The sequence below is a fragment of the Suillus subaureus genome, assembly GCF_016647635.1.
Source record: "Suillus subaureus strain MN1 chromosome Unknown BJ212scaffold_11, whole genome shotgun sequence".
Taxonomy (NCBI): domain Eukaryota; kingdom Fungi; phylum Basidiomycota; class Agaricomycetes; order Boletales; family Suillaceae; genus Suillus; species Suillus subaureus.
In genome coordinates, this window is record NW_024538567.1 from 540,471 (window position 1) to 562,298 (window position 21,828).

General features: G+C 43.7%; 4 protein-coding genes across 4 annotated transcripts; 2 read left to right on the plus strand and 2 right to left on the minus strand.

Annotated features, from left to right (window-relative positions):
• Positions 1 to 4,294: 4,294 nt before the first annotated feature.
• BJ212DRAFT_1298669 (uncharacterized protein) lies at positions 4,295 to 6,751 on the minus strand (the record flags this gene model as incomplete). The annotated part of the gene is made up of 11 exons (XM_041332729.1): positions 4,295 to 4,675; positions 4,805 to 4,922; positions 5,136 to 5,164; positions 5,214 to 5,234; positions 5,477 to 5,542; positions 5,655 to 5,732; positions 5,999 to 6,052; positions 6,082 to 6,174; positions 6,258 to 6,287; positions 6,311 to 6,585; positions 6,703 to 6,751. The coding sequence occupies 11 exons, from the start codon at positions 6,749 to 6,751 to the stop codon at positions 4,295 to 4,297; spliced, it is 1,194 nt and encodes a 397-aa protein (XP_041194467.1).
• A 731-nt stretch (positions 6,752 to 7,482) lies between these two features.
• On the minus strand, positions 7,483 to 7,939 carry BJ212DRAFT_1298670 (uncharacterized protein; the record flags this gene model as incomplete). The annotated part of the gene is made up of 2 exons (XM_041332730.1): positions 7,483 to 7,587; positions 7,676 to 7,939. The coding sequence occupies 2 exons, from the start codon at positions 7,937 to 7,939 to the stop codon at positions 7,483 to 7,485; spliced, it is 369 nt and encodes a 122-aa protein (XP_041194468.1).
• Positions 7,940 to 8,760: 821 nt separating this feature from the next.
• On the plus strand, positions 8,761 to 11,576 carry BJ212DRAFT_1446417 (uncharacterized protein; the record flags this gene model as incomplete). Its single annotated transcript, XM_041338240.1, is given in 16 exon segments — positions 8,761 to 8,905; positions 8,993 to 9,078; positions 9,107 to 9,170; positions 9,198 to 9,226; positions 9,259 to 9,272; positions 9,353 to 9,393; positions 9,427 to 9,518; positions 9,571 to 9,729; positions 9,772 to 10,049; positions 10,134 to 10,165; positions 10,221 to 10,345; positions 10,639 to 10,878; positions 10,915 to 11,139; positions 11,164 to 11,289; positions 11,312 to 11,434; positions 11,454 to 11,576. 16 exon segments carry the CDS (start codon positions 8,761 to 8,763, stop codon positions 11,574 to 11,576), a joined length of 1,902 nt encoding a protein of 633 aa, XP_041194469.1.
• A 4,238-nt stretch (positions 11,577 to 15,814) lies between these two features.
• On the plus strand, positions 15,815 to 18,778 carry BJ212DRAFT_1479599 (uncharacterized protein; the record flags this gene model as incomplete). The annotated part of the gene is made up of 2 exons (XM_041339920.1): positions 15,815 to 16,073; positions 17,571 to 18,778. 2 exons carry the CDS (start codon positions 15,815 to 15,817, stop codon positions 18,776 to 18,778), a joined length of 1,467 nt encoding a protein of 488 aa, XP_041194470.1.
• Positions 18,779 to 21,828: the final 3,050 nt, after the last annotated feature.

Consider the following 21,828-nt stretch of genomic DNA (forward strand, 5'->3'; position numbering starts at 1 on the left):
TAACAACAGATATATAGAAAAGGACTTTTCAGTCCTTGTATTCTGATGGGAGTCAGTCCCAGATATATTCACATTGTTCAGATAGTCTTTATGCAATCCAAGTTAACTTGATATCTTCACCATGATTCTAACTAACTCATTCAATACTCATAAGGGTTGAACTGATGGATTTCATACATGTAATTTAGTTATAGATTTAGTTGGACCACGGTCTCACATCTTTGCACACCATAGCAAATAGTCACTAATAAGTGTGAATAAAGGCAGCATATCTGGATTGTTTCATTCATTGTTTACTCAAGTTGTTATATGATGTCCAGGCCTTGCAATGCAGTGCATCATCATCAAATTGGCCCAGGACTGAAACTGGCCATCATCAATGGAATTGTGAGACCTGTCCCACCAACAAGTGCCAGCCCACATATGATCCTTGCAGATAATGCTAGCCCCAATTCACCTGTGAAGATTTCTGTGAGAAACCTGAGAACAGCAAATGCCAAGCTGTAATGGTCCACAATGTGAGTGATTAGTGATTGCGATCAAAGCTTTGCTTACCTTGTGAGATACAGAAAACTGGGTACAGGCCATACTGTGATAATGATACATCAAATAACTACAACTTATGGTAAAACTGTAATACATTAATCACTGTAATCCATAGGCACCTATAATCTATAGGGCTGATATATCAGTGGTGGATCCTATGAATACCACTTCTTGGCCAGATTGGTTTCCTGGGCCTGGTCCCTGCCTTCTTTTTGCCATCAATTGTGCTTCTTTCTGATTTGGCCCCTAGGTGTTTGTTGCCTTTGATTAGTAATCTAACTATAAAGTCATTCCAATGTAACTTCAATTAGTAATCTAGCTGTACAGTTCTTGGACAGTTCCGACACTTGTGCCATTGGTTGGATTACTAATTTAACTGTACAGTCTCAGACAGTTCTGATACTGTGGTCTATGTTGTCAATGACAGGTACAGCAGTCAACACAGGCCACTGAAAACTTAATTCTTCACCAGTGTACACAACCTACATCATCATCTGATTATGCTGTGTAAGTTTTTTTTTTATTTATTTTAACCTTGTTCCTGTTGTCAACCCAGCTCAAGATTTGGCAATGTCAGAGACCAGATGATTGTCGATTGAAAAAGAGGAGATTGATCATGTCATCAGCGCTGACATGCTGCCAACCTATGAGGACTGACATTCTACACTATATGTTGAGGCCCTGGCATCCCTCTGTGCTGATGGGTTTCATCAAACCTGTAGGGTTGATTGTCAAGTTTAATACATGGTATGTCCCTTAGAGTTGATGACCATGAAACTTCGAGTTGTCTAATTTATCACTGTAGGGCAATGTTGTGTGCATGCAAAGATCCTGAAACCTTCAAACCAGAGTGTCACCTTCTCCCACATGGAGAAGTATCTTATTCTCAACTAGCTAGCAGCTTTATGTATGGGAAGTTCAGGTTTGGCAGATGGTGTGTGGTTCCATCCTGGTGAATGCTTCATTCATTGGCAAACCTGTTTCTTACATGTTTTATATGCAGTGCTTTCCCTGGGCGTGTCTACACTGACTACATTGTGGGTTGCAGTTGTCCAGACTCTGGTGACTGAGACTATTTCATGGCCATGCTCTTGATTTTCTGCATTTGCCAACTTCTAGGGTTAGGGTGGGTTAATCTATATAAGGAAATCTGTTCCAGAATGTAACCCTAACCTAAAAGTGATGCAAACCAAGTTCATCGTCCAACTGCTTGCACAGGTCCAGGTTGGCATCTGTTAAGAACTATGTTGCTCAAAGGGAAGAGACTGACTCAGAGGGGCTTGGCCTCAGCTTGTATGCTGTGCCCCTTACCCGAGTATGGGCCCTTCATTTCAGATGAGGTCCGATAATGGTCCAATGAAGTCTGGAGGACTTCCAGAGGCTGGCTACTCTGGTGGAGTGCTAGAGGACTTCCGGAGGAGCACAGGAAATGTCTGGAGGAGTGCAGGAGAGTTCCCACTGCAAGGTAATACTTCTACAGGAAACAGGATGGAAGGATAGGAGGTCCAAAGGTCTGGAGGACAGGAGGATGGAGGACAGAAGGATAGGAGGTCCAAAGGTCTAGAGGGCAGGAGGGCAGGAGGATGGAGGACAGAAGGACAGGATGTCCAAAGGTACAGAGGGTGGGACATCTGAAGGACAGGAGGATAGGACATCTGAGGGTTAGGAGAATGGGACATCCGAAGGTATGGAGGATGGGACTGTCCAAAGGACAGGAGGATAGGATGTCTGAAGGTATGGAAGGAACAGGGGCTACATCAGACAATTGTCTGATGTAGAAACAACCAGAGGTAGACTACCCTAAGGTAGAGTCAGAGGGACAGGGATTGGACCTAAGTCCAGAAAGAGGGTAAGTGCTGGAAAGGTGGAGCTCTGGCCTAGGGAATCAATCCCTAGGCCTGATGGATAGGACAGACTTAGGTGGACCAAAGTCTAAGATGATATTCAAACTGAGGAAAATATAGGAGTATCTACAGGGGTTATATACTGGAGACTATCTAAGGGGATCAGTAAGCAAAGGAGCAATGCTATGTACAAGCATGTGGAAACACATTAGTAAGTAAGACAGGAACATAACTAAATGAACTTGGAGATGAAGACTCATACAAGGATCAATAAGCAAGATGGAAGAAGAGGTAACCAAAAGCCAGAAAGGCAGAGATGCCTAAATGGGGATAGGGCAGGATATCAGACAGAGGGTGGGAATAGGTCCGGAGTTAATATCTGGAGGTCTGGAGATCTGGGGATCTGGAAGACAAGGTGGATAAAGGACTGGGATATGAGAAGGTGGATATAGTCCAAAATCCGAGATGAGGTGAAGTCTGGACATCTTGCTGGATGGAGTGTGCATAGGGTGGATGGGACAGGGGGGTATGGATCAGGCTAGCAGTGGAGATCCGATGGTCTGGAGCTCAGGGGTAAATCTGGAGCAGAGTCGATCCTACTGAGGTGTGGAGCACACAGTGGAAAGGAATCTGGGAATGAGTTGGATATGAAGGGGGGTCCAGACATAGGCTTGGAAGGTGTGGGAATATGATGGAACATGGGTCTGGATTGTGGGATATGACAGCATCATTCCATGCAGTATGTTGATTCTCATCTCTTTCCCTCCTATCTGTATACCCAACCATTTTTGTCCATTCTGTTTTAATTTTTTTACTTAGTGATACAACATTTTAGACATGTCTGAAGACCATTAAATTTCATTTATACTAAGTTAATGGGCCACATGATGCCTGGTGTTGTTGTTGAAATAAATTCCACTCTTAGTGGACATGTTTGATGCAAAGATGATAATGAGCAATGAACACATCATGTTACATGTCCAAGTCAAATGTACATGCAATATTGTAAGAAAACAAAGTGTTAAGTCCATTCTAATGAACCCAACCCATAGATCACTGGCATGCAGACTTGCCTTTGCATGGATATGTTGTATTGTGAGATTAAGGAGGCACAGGGAGCAATACTAATGGTTGCAATAACTCCACATTCTCAGCCATGTCAACTTGTTTTGGGGGAGGTTGGAGAAGAAGTTGGCATCTAAGGGATTGAACATGAAATCTTGGTCAAATGAGGGCACCTGACTGGCTGTACTGAGTGCATGTGCAGGTAATGCAGGTCTGGAATAGACAGGTGATATATCAGTAGTGATATGTCCCAGAGTGTTGTCATTTTGGTAGGGGAACACCTGATCAGGTAATATATCAGTAGCAATGCATCCCAGAGTGTTGTCATTTTGGTAGGAGAACATCTGGTTGGCATTATCAAGCACATGCACAGGTAATGCAGACATGCCAGAAATAGTGAGTGATGTATCAGCAGGAGTACATGCACTAATGGATGGTGGTGAGCATTGCTGCTTCAGCTGGTGAAATCAATAATCAGTATCTTAGACCATGAGAACCAACTTGGATCAACTCATGGAACACACTCTACAAACTGGGTATAAGGAACCATAATGCACTGTGTAAAGTCAGGGTATGTCTGGCTGAACTGATTGTTGTTTTTTGTTGCACCAATGTGGAAGCTGCTAATGTCTAGAACACCTCCCATGGCAGGGTCAGGGCCACCCATCAGGATTGTGAACACCCAATCTGCCATCTCATACAGCTCTTTGAAGAACTAAGTCAGAATTGAGGTGATTTTGGATATATAACTGTTGTGATCTGGAGTCAGCAACTTGAAGGCTACAGTGGTCAGTGCACAAAGAAGACCACACGACTTACACCTCCTTGTTCACATTCAACTAGTTCTGCTCCTTTGCCTCCTGTATCTCGGCACACTTCTTCTTTTTCATTTCCTCCATGGCTGCAAAGACCTTTTCTCTAACTTCCTCTGATTCTTCTTCAAATGCTTGCTTAGTCTGTTGTGTGGTGATGCGGAGTGCAGATCCCCTGGCTGGCTTAGAAGATGAACCCTGTTTGGCTACAACTGCATCCTTGACCTTGTTGTGGTAGTGAATCTTGGAGTACATCTCCCATGGCTTTAAGACCCAAGAGTTCTTTTTTGAAGAACCTTTCTTCATAATATGGCCCAGCATCTTGTTCACAGTCACAGTATGTACAGCTAGGTCATTACAAAATTTCTCCTCCAAGCACTTGTGATGGTGAGGTAAGGCTTTAATTGTCTGATGAGATCACAAATATTAATGAATGCACCTGTTGACGCAGCATCCAGGATTTTGCTACAGTTTCCAGTTGCTCCTTGCCTCATTGAGGGGAATATCCTTGAAGACTTGAAGTCATTCTGGGAAGACCTTGGACCATTCCTTGAAGAATGGAGACCAGAATGGCTCATAGTTCTTGTTTACTTTACACTGGAGGAATCTTTCATGGTAAGTTTGCATGAATGCAATCTGCTCAGGAGAATATTTGCTGCATGGTGCCATCTGATTCTGTGAGTGGGTCTAGGCTATAGCACTGAGATATGTTAGTATATGCAAAAATGTTGCACAATGCCTTTGAACTGTGTTGCTTCTGTGTCAAGGCTTTAGGGTTCAATGGATTCACATTGATCCTATTTTTGTTACAAGCTCTGAGGTGTGAGCATCTAATATTAGACACATAACTGTCCTGTAGTCTACATACTAGATGGTCCCCTGTGTGGTAACTCTCTGCTGGACTCAACAGTTGAATTTCAAAACAAATAGCTAGCAGATGTTGTACCTTCAATGTCAGGCTATTGAACTGTCAAAGAATTAAATTTTTATGTTTGTGTGTTATGGAGCAATAGACATTACACCAAAAATATGTGGAGGACATCTAGTAACTGTCCCGAAGTTGCTCTAACTTAGTCTCAATCTTAGCATGGGACACAAATGCAAGTCATCATTAGAGTGTCAGAAAGCACACAAAGAATCAAAAGACCAACACTATTTTTGGTAAGTACCTCCAAGCTGTTCCCAACAATATGAGTTGTGTGCACTAACAATAAGCCAGTCATTTGGGACTAGAACGTATGAAGTCTCAACAGAGATGGTGAAAGAAATGGGGTGCTAATGAGGTGTGTTTCATAATTATGTGCTCCCTAGATCACTAAATTACTCTATACTACAGGCTACACTAGATGTCTTTGAGGGTCTAGATTCATTGTGGGCTGCTACATACACAGGCAGTCACACCAACACAGGATGTCAGGATCATGTTATCCAAATACTCCAGGATGTTGATGTTTGGGAGTGGGATCTAGTCAGACCTATTTGCAAGAAGGAATTGTTGAAAGCATAGGATATGGTCTGGGATGTTGAGGTACTTGTGCACTCTGTTGCCAATCTCGAGGGTCCATACTCAGATCAATTCCAAACTGAGTGCACTCAACTTCATTCCTGAATACAGCTGTGGCTTGCGGCCAAAGAACAGATCATTTCTTTAATGGACCAAGGGCAAGAGGTACTTGATCAAGCTCTCTATGATGAGAAGCTTGTCTGGCAATGAATTGTTAAACCACACACTATAGTCTTAGATCTCATATTATTCAAAACAAACATTGGTTCATAGTCGCTACACTAGATACACGCAAGATAGTACATCATACCCTCACAGTGACACCAGCCTCAATTACAGACTTGACAACATCAATCCCATCATCCATGGAGGCCACCTTCACAAAGAGAGCACGACTGACACCCTGGACCCATGGACCAACATTGTTCATGTCAGTGATCAATTAGTAAGCCAAGCTCACTGTCCGACAGGAATAAACAAGCATACCATCCATAGAACACCCCAATCTTTCAGCCCCTCATGATATAGTAGATGGTCACCCCAGGTTTATCATCCACAGGGACATTAAAGTACATGCCCATGTGCACATTGAGGATACTGCCCACAGCAACAGGTGCATCCACTTCAGCATAGCCATCTGCTGCATCTACTGCAACAGTGACTGTGTTAGTAGATGCAGTGGCAGCATTGGTAGGCAAGCTCCCTTTGATGGTAGATTGTTGCTCCTCATCACTGCTGATGAAAGACTCCATCTGTGAATCTATGATGTGTGAAGCATCACCACCATTGGGGTTTTTGGAGAGAAGGTTTAAGGCTAGATTGGCACAGTCAGTGGAGGAGAGCTGAAGTGTTGACAACAAGATCATGAGAGCCTCTAGTATGATTGAATTTTGGTCAGTACTGCAAGATGAATGTAGACTTAGGGATATACCTAATGTGTCCTTGGTTCCAGTGGAAATCTCTGTGTGAACTGAGGACATAGTGGATGCTCTGAAGTGATACTTGTGTGAACAAAGTTATGAGGTATGAATACATGTATCAAGACACTCACCTTTTATCCATCCAGACTATCCACGGCCTGGAGAATCATGAGTCTTGAGTGCGCAATTGCATGGGGTTAGTCATTGTTGGATGGACACATTGAGTCTCTGTTATGAACTCAGATAGAGTGTCATTCCAATAAAGGAATCAGGATCAAGGTCGATCAAGGACTAAGCCTTATCAAGTCAACGCCTCCCTCAGGAGCGATCACTTAGACTCCCGCAGGATCTAAGGTTCAAATAGGACAATGGCTAGCCTCCTTCCCAAGGAGCTAGAGTTCAAGTATCAAAGAGAACTGAGTAGATTCAAGTTAGAGAAAATACAAATGGTAACTAGGGTTTATATACATAAAGGAATCGTGCACAGACCAAGCTGGGCAAAGGGTAACTAGTACTGGAAATGGAAGATTCATGGGAAAACAAGGTATGAGTCAGAGATAAGAGAGACCATGAGGAAACGGCACAGTGAAAAGGAAGTGTTAGAAGTATAGCCATATAGGAGTCTGCAGTGATGATGAGAAAAAAAGAGTGGGGCACTGTAACAGTCTCCAATAGTACAAACACAAACACAAACACAAACTCTTGCCTTCTCACACTGATTTGCCAATAGTCTTCATTCATATGCTGGACAAATGCCTGACATTGTTCCAATTGCAGGTAAGTACTCAGTATTACACCCCCAGCAAGTCCAATCTGATGCACATCCCGGTCCCCAGTAGGTCCAATAGTCTGCAGGCATTATGCCAGTCTGGCAGAACTCCTGCTTCACCACCTGTCTTGTTCCCCACAACAAAAAGCATTCAATTTGCTAGCATCTGGTATCAGCAATACATTAGTACCAGAGGCAGAAGCTAGAGGACTCACCACATGACATCTGGCAAGTGCTTTGCACAGTTCCATACCCATTGCAAATGTCATTGGAACATCCTTTTCTACATCAAAATCAGGCCAGAGGTACTCCCACAGCAGCCATATCTTGTCATACTCCTCAAGTATTTCATCAATGAATAGGTCTGTTTCAGGAAACCCAGGCTTATGCTTCCTGTACTGAGGAATTTTTTCATGCAGGTATTTGGCCTTAGCTTGGCATTCTTCAGCCTTAGCCTCTTCCATCTGGACACAGCACATTATGTTAGCAGTGGTGTTGATGGTGGAACAAGCTTGTATGCACTGTGTGGGTGAGATGAATATTGTAGATACAGGTGTGGTTGGTGTAGGTTGTTAATCAGAATCTGGCCTTCAGATGGCTTATGTATGGATTTGCAAAGGGATCCACATTGTAATCATTCTCACAACAAGCCCTCTTGCAAACTTGATATGGCATGACCTAGCAAAAGGCAGCGTGTGCATGTTGAGTCCTTCATCCAAGGCCAGTAGCCCTCACATATTCCTTTGCAACAATGTGTTCAAGAATATGGACTCATGAGTGGTGGGTGTACCACATTACAGACAGCTTACATCCCACTACCTGAGGTTTCAATGAACAAGTTACCTTCTTCACTACAGACTCAGACTCAGTGCCCAGTTTACGACTTCTTTGATGATGTTGCTGCAGATAATAATGCAGATGACTGTGACCTTCAGTTAGCAAAGCATAACCTGACTCCAGCAGTAAGTGGTACTTTCAAAATTCAATAATTCAATCTAATCATCACACAGGACAACCCTCTACTTGTTTGGAAAACTGATTGCCAAATTTTTCTAGATGAAATTATTTTCTTGGAAGGCCATGGACATGAAGCTTCATGTTCACTCTGTTGCTGTGGTGATTCTGATAAAACATACTGATGCAAGGATTGTTTTGGGCCAGAAATGTTTTGTAGGGCTTGTATTCTCCAACACCACCGATGCCTGCCATTGCATGGAATTGAGATATGCTTGATTTTGTGCTGGCAAAATGTCCCTCATCTGCTCTGAATGTAGGAGTGGATTGATGGCTTTTTCACCATATGACCCTCAAGTCCCTGGGTATGCAGATCCAGCTGGGCCATAATCCTGGTCATTGGTGCCACAATCCACATCCTTCATCTGGTGACTCCTTTGTCATGATTGATGAGCATGGTATTCATGAGATCTCATTGGATTTTTGTGGTTGTGAGACAGCACAAATTCACTTCAAGCAATTGCTATGAGCATGCTGGTGTCCTCAAGCACTATCATCTCCTCTCCTTCGAATCTAAGGTTTTGCCTATGAATTTTATCACAGCTTAGCTAGATGCACTGACAACATGGGACTTTCTCTTATCAAAGTAAGTTTTAACTGTTTGGTCAGAGATCTTTAATGATGGTATGCAGGATTGTTATTTGGCTTTCATGTGTATTGTCCACAAGTGGCAGCACCTACAACAGGTCAAGTGCAGTGGCTGAGGTCATCATCCATCTGGAGCAAATGGGACTGACAGGGGAGAACTCACTGTACTTTGTCCAGCATGCCCACACCCTGGAAGAACCTACCTGATGGGTGGGAGACTGCACCTCCATCAATACAGCAAATATATTATTTAACCTTTGGTAAGGATGTTTGCTGATCTTTTGTGGCAGGTGGATATATGCACTTTTTATTGCAATCAATGCAAATTTTTGTCTGAAATGAAAGGCGGTCTCTTTGGATGAAGTGGATCCAGCTTTGAATGCTGGGTGGGTGTACTTTGTGGAAGAAACCAAATACAAAGAATATTTATTTGCGCAGGCAGGTGAGAGACAAGAGGTATGTAGACATTCACACCTGTTCAATGTTGTCTGACTCAATCATTTTTCAGCGCAGCACATGTGTTAGCCATAGCACCGTCAATATGGCAGACACAAAATCATCACGTGGCCTTGCAGCAACTGGTGTAGGTACTGTGGACTGTGCATGCCACGACTTCAAGTTACCAACTGGGGTAGGAGACCTTCAAAATGGTGAAAAGTGCATTTTTGTTTATTTTTAGTTGACGAATCAATTGGTGACATGTTCAAAGTATCTTAATATGGACTATTTGGTGTTCTCAGCCCTGGTTTGGTTTACGATCATGATGCTCAATAATTCCTATGATATTGCATATCAGTGGTTGAAAAAACTATGGACTAGGATGGACTTCATGCCAACCCACCTGCATATAGTGCACAACATGATGCTAATATATTATTTCATTCCCAATTTTCACATTGGAGCTCACATTGCTGCCTGCCAGACCTCTTACTCATGGAATTTAGCCAAGTTTGTAGGCAGGACTGATGGAGAGGCCCCAGAACAGGGGTGGGTGAATATCAATTGCATTGCATCAAGCACCAAAGAAATGGGACTGGGAAGCTGACACAATATGCTGGACAACTACTTCAGCAACTGGAATTGGAAGAAAGTAGTGATGTTCGGTGAGTTGCTTTTACTCTGACACTATTTTTAAGCTTTCTTACTGACATTTTGAAGGTCAGACCTTGATGCGCAAGATGAAGGATGTGGTGAAGTGGAAGAGGGAACACAGAGATGCCTTGCACAAGCTTGAAGGGACTATTCAGTTGGTGTTACTGGACGAGTGGAGACTAGAAATTGAGGTGTGAGAGGAGGACAGCAGCAAACTGAACCCTTTTGAAAGCAGAATTGCTTATGAGTTGTCACCCATCCCTTCCGCTTCTTTGGCTAACCACTCTTAGCTATCACACAGACTGCAGTGCAGGCTCAGCTCATGGAGCTGGAAGCACAAGAATTACAAGCTGGAGTTAATTCATTTCTTTAGTGGATGTCTCGCCCAGCATACTCATAAGTACTGGCATTGAATTAGAAGATCAGCAGTGCATTAAATTTTGTTTTATTATCACTCTCTTAGTTCTGATGCTACAGCAGACAGAGGCTGAAACATGACATTGCAAATATCTCCCTTCACCCTACCAACAAGCAACAAGAGACCATTACAAACAGGACCAATGCACTGCAGAGACAGATCAACTCATGGATAAGCATCCAAGAACTCTACATGCCTATCATTTCAGCACTGTGTTCATCAACCAACTATAATGCCAGTGCTACCAAAGCTGCTCTCAAGCCCCACCACCTTCCTCTATATCTCCCATCTGCCATTGACACACCTGTACACTGTGACCAATGGTTACTGGAGCATGAATAGGAACTGCACCATGTGCAGGCTCATAATGCCCTTAACGACATATGTTCCCACCTCTGTCTGTGCTCACATATGTATAAATTCAAGGACAAGAATCTATGTGGTCAAGCAGCATCCACTCACACTCAGAACTTAATTGCATGTGTTGAAGCAAAGAAAGATGCAGCAGTTGATAAGTATAGGCATGCACATCAAGCATTGGAGTCACTGGGCAGTCATTTGGATAAGGTGGGCTGGGGAGAGATGTTGCAGCCTCTTAGAAATGAGGATGTGAGACTGATGGGTGATTTTGTGGGTGAACATACTCAGGGAACTGGAAGGATCTCATGGATCTGGCTTGCTACAGATATTGACACCAGTCACTCTGAAAATGACCGGGTTCAAGATTGTATGTTTCTAGCTCACTGAGAATGACAAGCAACTAAGTCCAGTTATAGGTGTTCGCATTGAGTGGTGTAAGGCTCACACATGTGCTGTGCAATGGTCTGAAGAAGTGCAGCTACTTGTCGAAGAAATGAGACATGTTCCTGGTCTTTCTGCAGTGGCAAGCCCACTGGTGGAGTGAGTGCACAAACCTATCCATACTGGAGAATCCCTCTGACCAGGAGGGGCTTCAGGCTCATGCATTTTGTCAAGCTGCACTATGTTGTTCAATGCACCACTGATTCCAAACATTGTGGAGTGCTGTACCTGAACTTGTGGCTTCCACTCTTGACCCCGAGGCCTCTGAGCTCAATGATACTATCTGTACACCTTCAATCAACCACCCTCCTGACTTGCATGATGAACTTGTATAGTGCTATGTAGTGTAACATGTCTGGTGAATAATATTAATGCAGATTGATTCATAATCAGCTTAAGAGGTCAGATTCAATCTGAGATACCTGATTACAGGAACAAAATTGGAACATATAGCACAAGGAAGAACATGTTTGGGACAGTACAGGCAGTACTGAAGGGTAGGGAAAGGTAAGGACCATAATAGGGACTATAATCTATAGTACAATGATGTACCAGACCACCCTATGATTTATAGTAATTAATGTATCAGGGTTTTGCTATAACTATAGGGAGTGATACATTAATACCACAGGGACAGGTGCTGTGTATGCTTGCAAGGACTGCAAGACTCGCCATCTTCCTCTGTAAGTAATATGCCTATTGAGTAGTAATGTCAAGCTGAGATTTTCTTTGGATAGATAAAGTGGTTCAAACCACAAAATCAAGGGATCTCAGCCTGTAGCCAAAGTGCTGTGCCATCATGCAGGCAACAATGCAATAGACACTGAGGATAAATGAGATAGAACACAGTGTTTTTGTACCAGATGGTGTGCCTAAACCTGGGACCACAAGGATGCTGGCATTGACTGCCAAGATGATGCTTGCCTGTCAAAGATAAGTGTTCTCATCTAGGTCCACAACATAATGCTCACCATGGTAGTTTGAGCTTTGGACTGGGTGTTGAAGTCGTCCATAAATCCCCTGATGTTGATCCCATTTATGATACTATCAACATAAATATCTCTAAGTTGCTTGAGCACTACTATTGGAGTTCAAAGCATCACAATGCTAGCAGAACTGCTGCCTGAGATGGGAGCAGCTTTGTATCTGTTACCAATAAACTGTCATCTGCATTGCAGAACACATTCTGGAAGTGGTTGAATTTGTTTGGGGTATCATCAAGAATGGTTCAACTGGCTACAAATTTGAAGGCAGTGTCTACTTTGATACAGGCACATATCTTCCATCTCAATGATGAGGTTATGCTCAGTTGGAGCCCTGGAATAAAGGAAACAGGGAATTGACTAAAGGTGGAGGTATGTTGACACAATCGCAAGAGGAGATTTTATTGATACAACCATGAAGACAGCAGAGACCCAAGTCACATCTTTGGTCATCTTGTTAATGTGGCATTGCAGGACATTACAGTTCACTATAATGGCACAGCACGTGTGCAACTCACCCAGATATTTCATTCAGTTCATGCATTTACCTGCAGATCCCACTACCTTGTGATGCCAGCTATGAGAGCTTGCCTCCACCACTTTTGACACAGATGCTAGCCCCACCTGCAAAAGTCACATATGAGACCTCCCATCTATGTCCTCTATGTTGCTCAGGCATTGGTTCAAGTGCATTGCCCTCTCTGAGTCATGCCATATCTCCATAGACTATGCTCAACACTGCACTCCCTTCATGTTCAGCACCAAAGTTTACTTTTCTCTTTTCCATTAACCTTCTCATTACCCACTCTTAGCTCTGCCTCAGTTTCTTCCAGTTCTGCAGATGAGCAATCACCCAGGATGAGCATCTCATCCATTGAGTCTATTTCTTTGGTCATGATGCTGATTAGCTCTGCCTCAGGTATGTGTAGTCTATATTTGTATCACTAGCTGTTTATTCATGGAATATCACAGACCCATTCTCTGGAGCTATTATGCAGGAAAGGTAAAGCACAGAAAAAACATGGGGCTGCCAGGCTTACTTCTGGCTTTGATGCTTTCCTCTCCTTTCCCTAGTCCAACTACTCTTACATTTGGCTCTGGATCATTTGCACATAGCACTCAGATTGCAAGTGCCATGGTCATTAGTCACTTAAAGACTAGTTACACCACCATCAAGTACTGTTACTGCACAAATCTGAATGCATATGTCCAGAGTCTCAATGCACATACAAAGTACCCCTCAAGAGCAAGGTCCATCATCAGATGTGCATCCTCAAAGTGGCTCCCATGATGAACATGAAGCTCTTATTGATGTACTTGAATTAAGTGCCAATGCACTTGGAGCAGTCCAAAGCATTTTCATCAGGTGAACAAGGGTCCCAACTCTGAACTTGAGCCAAGGCATAGGTTTGCCTAGCTGAGTTTGTCATCCTTCACTCCACCTCAATGTATTGACAATCATCCCATGTATATAGTGGCATGCTGGATTGTTATACCATGATGAGCCAAAAAATAATCTGTTAGTGGTTATTCTTTCATCCCATATCACTGAACTCAGGTTCAGACACCTTATGTTCTTCACCTCTCACCAGTTTCCAGCTTTCCACCACTGCCCATGCTGGGCCACACAACTTCATTCACATCCTTCTGCTGGCAGGAAATAGTTAAAGAAGGACTTAGATGACTTGCTGGTGTTGTTTCTCCTACCTGATGGGTACATTGCATGCATTATACTGATATGATAGGTGTGATCTTAACATGTGAGCAGGTAAATGACAGCACATATATCGTTGTCATTGGAAATGCACTGCATACATGATTATAGATGATTCCAGTGAATGTTTAATGCATGAGCATTGTGCATTAGGAGTTAAGAGTTGCTGCAGTATGGCTACCCCACACCATACCTGTACCCACCAAAGCTGCATCAGCACAATGCCACTCATAAACTCTTGTGCTGAGTGCTGTGGTTTGCAGCCATGCAATTGGTGTACCAAAGTGGATTAATACTTATGTCATATATGAAGGTGAGTCATTGGTAGGCTTGTAAGTTTCAGTAGATGTAAATGAAGGCATCTCAGCCATAACAATATGTAATTGCCACATTTACTTCCAAACCTGAAGACAATGTAACACTTCATTTTCTGCTTCACAAAACAATCTACCTGTGAAGATGCCAGAGAGCAATGGTCATTGTAGCATTTGCTGCATAGATGTTAGCAATTTGGAATCTCATTGTGTGCAATTCCATTCAGCATATTGCTGGTTCAAGTTCTTCAAGCAGCCCGGAGTACCTGTCATTGTTGCCTGCCAGGATGATGGCACTTTCCAATGCCCAGCAGTGTCTTCAAGCTTTTGTGACTTATTCAAAAATGTACAATCATGGAATGAGAATGAAATGAAGAAACCAATCCACATCATTGTAGTGAACAGATAGGTCAAAGCACATGTGGGTATATGCCAGCAGTCTGGGGTGTAGGCGATCTAACTTTTGGATGCAGGCAATTAAACAAGAGAGTGATCTTGAGGATGATGATGATGAAAGTGAGCCTGAGGAGGACACTGAAAACTGGATGTATGAAGAGGAGTTATTGATGACTCTTTACTGGCACCTGTAGATGAAGACTACGAAATGGCTTTATCATTGTTTTTAAGAAACCCATATACTCCACTCACCTTTCCTGAATCCTCCCTCCTGCCATCCTGGTTACATGGATTCATCCCAACAATTTGATCATGGAGTTGAGCACTCAGGGCTTGGCTGATCGGGGCCTGCAATCCTCTCATTGGCAGCCATCTATGTCAGCCTTTGCACAGCACATGGTACAGAGTCCAAACAAAGATGATAACTTTAAGGTCACTGCGCCACCTCAATCTCAATTTACAAAGGTTGATCCCAGGACTAAGCCAGCACCAGCAAGGATTGAGACCATTCTGAGTCAGTGTCACTTATATTTCTTCCTGTGTTCAAGACACTAAATCAACTCTTGACACAGACCCAGCTGACATTTGAGTCTTTGGTCCACAGCCTGCTGATAGCAGGGGCATATTTGCTATTCCCTACAGTCATCTGTCCATCTTCACCTCAGCATTTCTGAATATGGCTGCCTGCATCATATATAAACCCCTTGGGTTATTTATATGCATAATTTGTGAGATTGGTATTGCCACTAAATAGTCTCTCTTCCCACTGACAGAAGCATCATGACGTGCCTGCACTTACCGCTGAACAGATCTCAGCATTGGAGGCCTACAAACTTCATGAGTTGGACAGCTTCCAGGACAGGGACAATGCCAGCCCCATTGTTCCCAGGATCCCATATCAAGAAGGATATATGTGCATGTTTCAGGGCTGCTGCTTCACCACCATCTCAGAGCAGCATATTCAGGCTCATGACAAGGATCATCTCACTCACAACAATTGGAAGAGCTGCACTGGGCAGGCTTTTTATGCCAGCATGCAAAGAAAGTACCTGGTAGTCGTCCCTCACTCTCCTCCTGTGCTACATGCAGCTCCACCAGGATCTCAAGATTTGCTCAGCCAGGTGGAATCCTTCTATGAGCAGCACTGCATTCTGCACAAGGGACATTTTGGACCACATATGGACAGAGCTCACCTGAACCCATTTCTGGCCAAGTATAACTGGTTGGAGGTGATCAAGGATGAGTCGCCTTCTGATATTGTGGACTGGGCAAAGATGCCTGAGAGAGATGAAGGTGAGTTGACTGGCATCCTGCCATGTTTTCAGCATTATTTTGGCGAGATAATCAAGCTGCTAACCAATGAAATTGCATTTCAAAAGACTTGGATACTGCAGTCTGTTAACACCACAAAATCTCTGTGCGTTTTTTCCCTCTATTCATTCATTCTTGGCTGACAGTGCCATAACCTAGCCATGACCTCAATAATTGACCCTTCAAAGCACTGATGCGAAAGCAAATGATCAACTGCTATGTGGCAACATTTGCAAAGTTGATTGCATTTGTATGTTGAGCAAAGGATGGTTATCTCAAACATGCCAGCAATTCCACAGTTCGAAAGGTAGCTCTGGTGAGCAATATACAGTACTGTAGCAAGCAACTTCTTATCAGCATGGACAAACACCAGGCTGCTCATTCAGCTTCCCATGAGCTGGTAATGGTACTGCTGATGACACTGTATCTACCTACAATGCCTCTTGAATGCCCAGGCAAGCTCCTTCTCATCTTCAGCTGCATCAAGCTTTCCAGCCAAATACTGGACCCCATCCACATAAATCCATTTATGAGTGAGTTGAGATGGTGTTTGAGAGCCACAGGTTTCTATCAGATCTGTCTGTTGTTCGAAAATGCTCCCACTTTGATTTTGGAGAACAATCTGCAGTCATGCATGTTACCCCTCTCTTGTCTTTGACTAACAGCTGACTTGACTTGAAGAACAGTCTGATTGAAGAAGTCCACAGGTGGCTCCAGGATAATTGCATGAATCTTTTTGGCAACCTGCTGGAGATAGGACATTTTCTCTCATTTGTCACTGCCAACACGTCCCTGCTTCCCCAAATGATGTGGGCAGATCTTGAAGGCTCTGCTCTCAGTTTTGATGGATGACTTGTTCCTATTGCCAATGTCATAAATCTGTACCACATCCTCATGGAGGAGACAAAGGTTCAGCTGTATGAAGTTGTACTATTGGGGGCTACTTTACCGAACATCAATCAGGAGCACATTTACGATGATTTGAGTCGCCTTAATCAGGTTTACTTATTTCTATCCAACAGAAGGAACTGGTTCTGGGAGCATGGATCAGCATTGATGAAAGCAATGACATTGACTTTCTCTAAGCATTTTGTTGTGTCATGCAACTCTAGTGGCATGGTGTGGTACCAGGGCCAAGTCAGGCACTAGATGAGGGATTGCGAGGACTGCCTTCAAAAGCTTTTTCTTCTCTATCATCTGGGCTCTGGACAGCCTGCTTGAGGCACCAAGCTTGTCATCATGTCCTGGAAAAACACTAACATTCACCCTAGGAACATCTACTAGTTTTCCAGCCATTTAAACTTCATGTCATGCTATAACAAAACTCAGACCAACCAGGATAAGGAGTGGGTCATTTCCTGGAGTATGCCTCCAGAAGCTGCTCAGCTGATGCTAGCATAGCTCATGTTCATCCCAAAGGTTCTGGCCACCTTTGTTGCATGTCCAAACCCTAACTGACCTTTATCTCAAAGACTTTAGCCATGCTCACTCTCTACCTCAGCTCTGATGGGCAAGACTTCCAGTCTTCTGCTGGATATGAAAAACATCTGTTCAATGGGCTGCATGGGCCATGGGACTTGGATGACTTCTCTGACATCCTTATTGCTCATACTGGTAGACCAGTCTCTGAGGGTGGACTGGGTCATCCCATGGGCCTGGCTGATATTTGGCACCTTCTCATTGGCGTCATGCACAAGCACTGCAAACATCTTGTAGCTGATCTTGACTTAGAACACTACTTTGATGAGCAGAGTGGGCACCAGGGGGAGGTTGCAAGGGGATATGTGGTTGACCACTCCTATGTCCAGTCTGTCTCAAGCAATCACCTGCAAAAGTTTGTGGCTCTTAGCCATGCTCATCATGCCCTTCTCTTCCCTCCAGCAACCCCAATCATTCCCGCATCTCCTTCTTGTATTTCATCCTCTGTTAACACGCAGCCAGTTGACTTTGACTCTCCTGCTCCTGCCACCTCCCTGCAAGGCCACTTTCCACAGGAAAAGCCACTTCCTATTGATGTTGATGTTCATATGCTATCGGAATTAGCTATTGTGCTTCTGCAATCTGCCCTAATGCCCTTGGTGGTCACAGCAATATTGGATGCTTTTGCAGCATATACCTTTCGTCAAACCTCTCAGCCAGTTCAGGAGCTCTGTCCAGGTCCCCCTCCCATCAACCCTCTGCACTTTCAGGAACTTTGGTGCCTCATGGGTCATAATGCTTCCTTTAAATCCATAGAGCAGGCCTGTGCTTTGGAGGCTGTCAGCACCAGGCTCAAGGACCTGATCAGGAAGGGAAAGACCCTTCTTTATATGATGCCAGTGGTCAGTATCGTGGAGAAAAGCCTTGCATCAGTTGTGATTGTTCCTCTCAAGGCCTTATTGGATGAGCTTCGCACTTGCTTTGAGGAGAAAGGCCTGCTCACCTTGACCTGGAGCCCCAAAATAAAGACTTATGATGCCAGGACCATCTTTGTTTCTGTGGAGCAGCTAGAATGTCCATTGTTTTTTGATTATATCCAAGAATGTGTTCAGAAGGGTGCTCTCTCCCACATCATCATAGATGAATCTCATTGTGCCTTAACCTCCAAGCACTATAGACCATGTCTGCTGCTTATGCCCCACCTGCGCCAACTCCCCCTACAAATTGTTGCATGCACAGCAACACTGCCTCCCACCACCATCCCCTAATTCTTGCAATATTTTCAGATGCTCTCTGGTGCTACTGAGATTATCTGCAGTAACACTACTAGGAAGGATATTTCATTCAATGCATTCACCATTGTGGCTGGTCAGTTTGCCATTCCCTCCTTGCTGCACTTTTGAGATGCCCAGAAGGGAATCTGACCAATACTACTCGAAGCCTTCAAAATGTCAGACAACTAGGAGGCAGGGTTTGCAAAATTGCTTACCAAAGGTCATAAACTGCACACTAGGTTCTTGGAAAATATTGTTGGGAAGAAGCATTAAGGCAGATACTGCTTGTTGGCTGGTGGCAGAAGAGAGGTTATTCCACCAAAAAAGAATAGTTGTGTGATATCAAAACCACAAATCACAATGAAAATGACAATCACACCACACTCTCCTTTATAGCTATTCACATTTGTGATACTAGGTGTGTTGATAAACCACTCACCCTGGACATCATTGGGATAGGTGCAATTGTTCGAGAAGGGCATAAACTGGCCAGACTGTGAGACAACCTGCCCTGAGCCCAGCTTATTATGCTTGACCTCGAGAATACCAATTTCAGGTAGACCACAGCTGACAGCCACAATGGCTGAGATAATCTTCTCCTGGCCAAGTGCATGACCTTGGAAGAGTGTTAGTGGTGTGTGTGTCCAATATTGAGCATGAACAGTGGGTATGTATGCCAGTAAGGAGGGGCAAATACAAAAAAGCTGGAGAAGGAGTCAGGTATGATTTATAAAAGGTGCTATCCCAACAGCCATGATAGCTCTTGGCCTTTGAGGTGTTTAACCAGAGAGCAGCAACTGATCTGGCTCTGTCTGGTTCAGGAAAGTGCTGACATCACAGGAGTCATAGCTGAAGCAGAGTAAGTATCTGAAGCACTGTTCAGACAATTGAACTCATGAGTAAGGCCATATGCCATCTGTAGTAGTAGTCACACCATATCCCGGATGTGCAAGATTACCCATCATCCATGCACCCAGCCACTAAATCAATCCATGGATTAGTACTACACATCCCACACTATTCCTGTTAAGAGGAATGCTCAATGCCATAGCCACTCACATAATCCTATCTCTCCTGATTCAGACCCAGTAAACTGATTGACACTTCAATATGGCCGCCACCTGTAAAGCAAATCTTGTTCCAACTCTGGAACATACCACTCTGGTAAGGCAAGTCATTCTCAGGGATCTGGTCCATGACAATGCTCAGTTACCCACTCCTTATTGTTATCTAGTGGGGTTATGCCATTCCTGATCATTAGTGCACCAGTACCAGGTTTTGGCAGCTTCCCAAAAAAATTATCCTCAGGCCAGAAAGTGCAGCTGCATGTGTTGCATTCGTCCAAGAAGACTAGCTTGTAAGGGAAGCTGTCAAAGCCTGTCTATGTCCCATCACCACTGGGATGAGAATTGATGAGCTGAGTCATTTGGAATCTGGATGGGCCACACCATCAGTCAGATTGTCTATATCATACAAAAGAAAATAGAACAGTGGCAAAATGATGAAGTGGTGGGACTGACCGGTTCCATTGATGAGCACGTTGCTTGTAATCATGGGTGCGATTGTGATAATAGATGAGAAAGGGATAGATGATGAAAAGTCAGGAGAGGGCAAAAATGGAGAAGAAGACCACTCCAACATTGAGGAGACCTCATCATAGATGTAGGGCACAAGAGCACCACATGCAATCCAAACAATAGAAGGGCACTTTCGATCATATGAAAGTGAGAAAATGGAATCTCCTGAGGTACTGAAGACTGAATTGTGATTAGGGAGTGGCTCCAGTAGGATCAATTAACTGTCATCATCTTCTGCAAGTAGATGATGTAGTATCAGAACCACACTGACCAGAAGGTAGTGAGGACTTGGGAGTCTTCTGAAGCCATGTGGTTGAGTTGCATGCTTTGGTGAGACTGTGACCTGTAATGCAAATTGGTCTGAGGAAAACCTGGGGATGAAATGGAGCTCAAGGAAATTGGGGTTCAAGGGAGATGATACTCACTGTAGTTGAGTCAGGTTGGCATTGTGGGATGAGCAATGTGTGGGTGTCTGTCTGGACTGAAGTTAGTCTGGAGGAAGCAGGGCATTTTGAAGTTGAACGTTCTGGGTGTTTGTGAGGACAGTATGCACTGGGTGACTTCCGGACTCAGACTCGAATGTTGTGCTTCATCACAGTCAACATACTGGACTATTTGGCCATCAACAGTATCACATGGACTGACCATGCCATCCTCACATTGTGAACCAAGAAGGTAGCACTAGTCATTAGATGAACTTGCAGGAACTGAGGACTGAGATGGCATGCCCATTCCTTGCTTCTGAGACCTCCTATTGACTCATGCTTCTTATGGCTGGCCCATTGGTGGTACCTACATACTATTACCTGCACATAATAAGTACTATACTGACTCCTGCAGTTAGACAAACCAGTGCTGTACTCACTTTAATTAGTTCCTCAGCTTTTATTGATGAGCACACCAGCATGTCATGTATTCAAGTTCACTGATCACTTTTTTGGCTGACAGGTCCACATTTCAATTTTCAACAGCCAAGTCAAATTGAAATTATAATTGGCATCAAACTGCCATGGGACAATGCGGGCCAAACCCTGTAATGCATGGATATCACAGAGATATTGCTCAATCAGTATGGTCAAGCTGACATCATGATGGTAGTGGCAACAAGAACTGTGTTTTGGGAGACCAGTCTCAAAGTTTCTGTGTTCATGGGAAGGAAATTACTTAATAACAGACAACTTCATGCCATATACTACTACTAGGGGGCAGCTTTGATGTGTTGTCTCATTCAGAATTATGGCACACCATGACTTGAAGTGGACCTTAATCCCATCATGCTGGCATAGATTCAAAGGTTCAATCCTAATGTGATAGTTCATATTGAAGTTGTGGGTAGGAAGTTGCATGTACAAAGGTAGGGGAAGACATAGTATCTGTTCATTTATGATCTGACCAGGGGAGACTAGTAAATACTAGCAGGTGAATTTGAGCTTTGATGTAACTTACACTACTGTGAGTTTTCCTCCA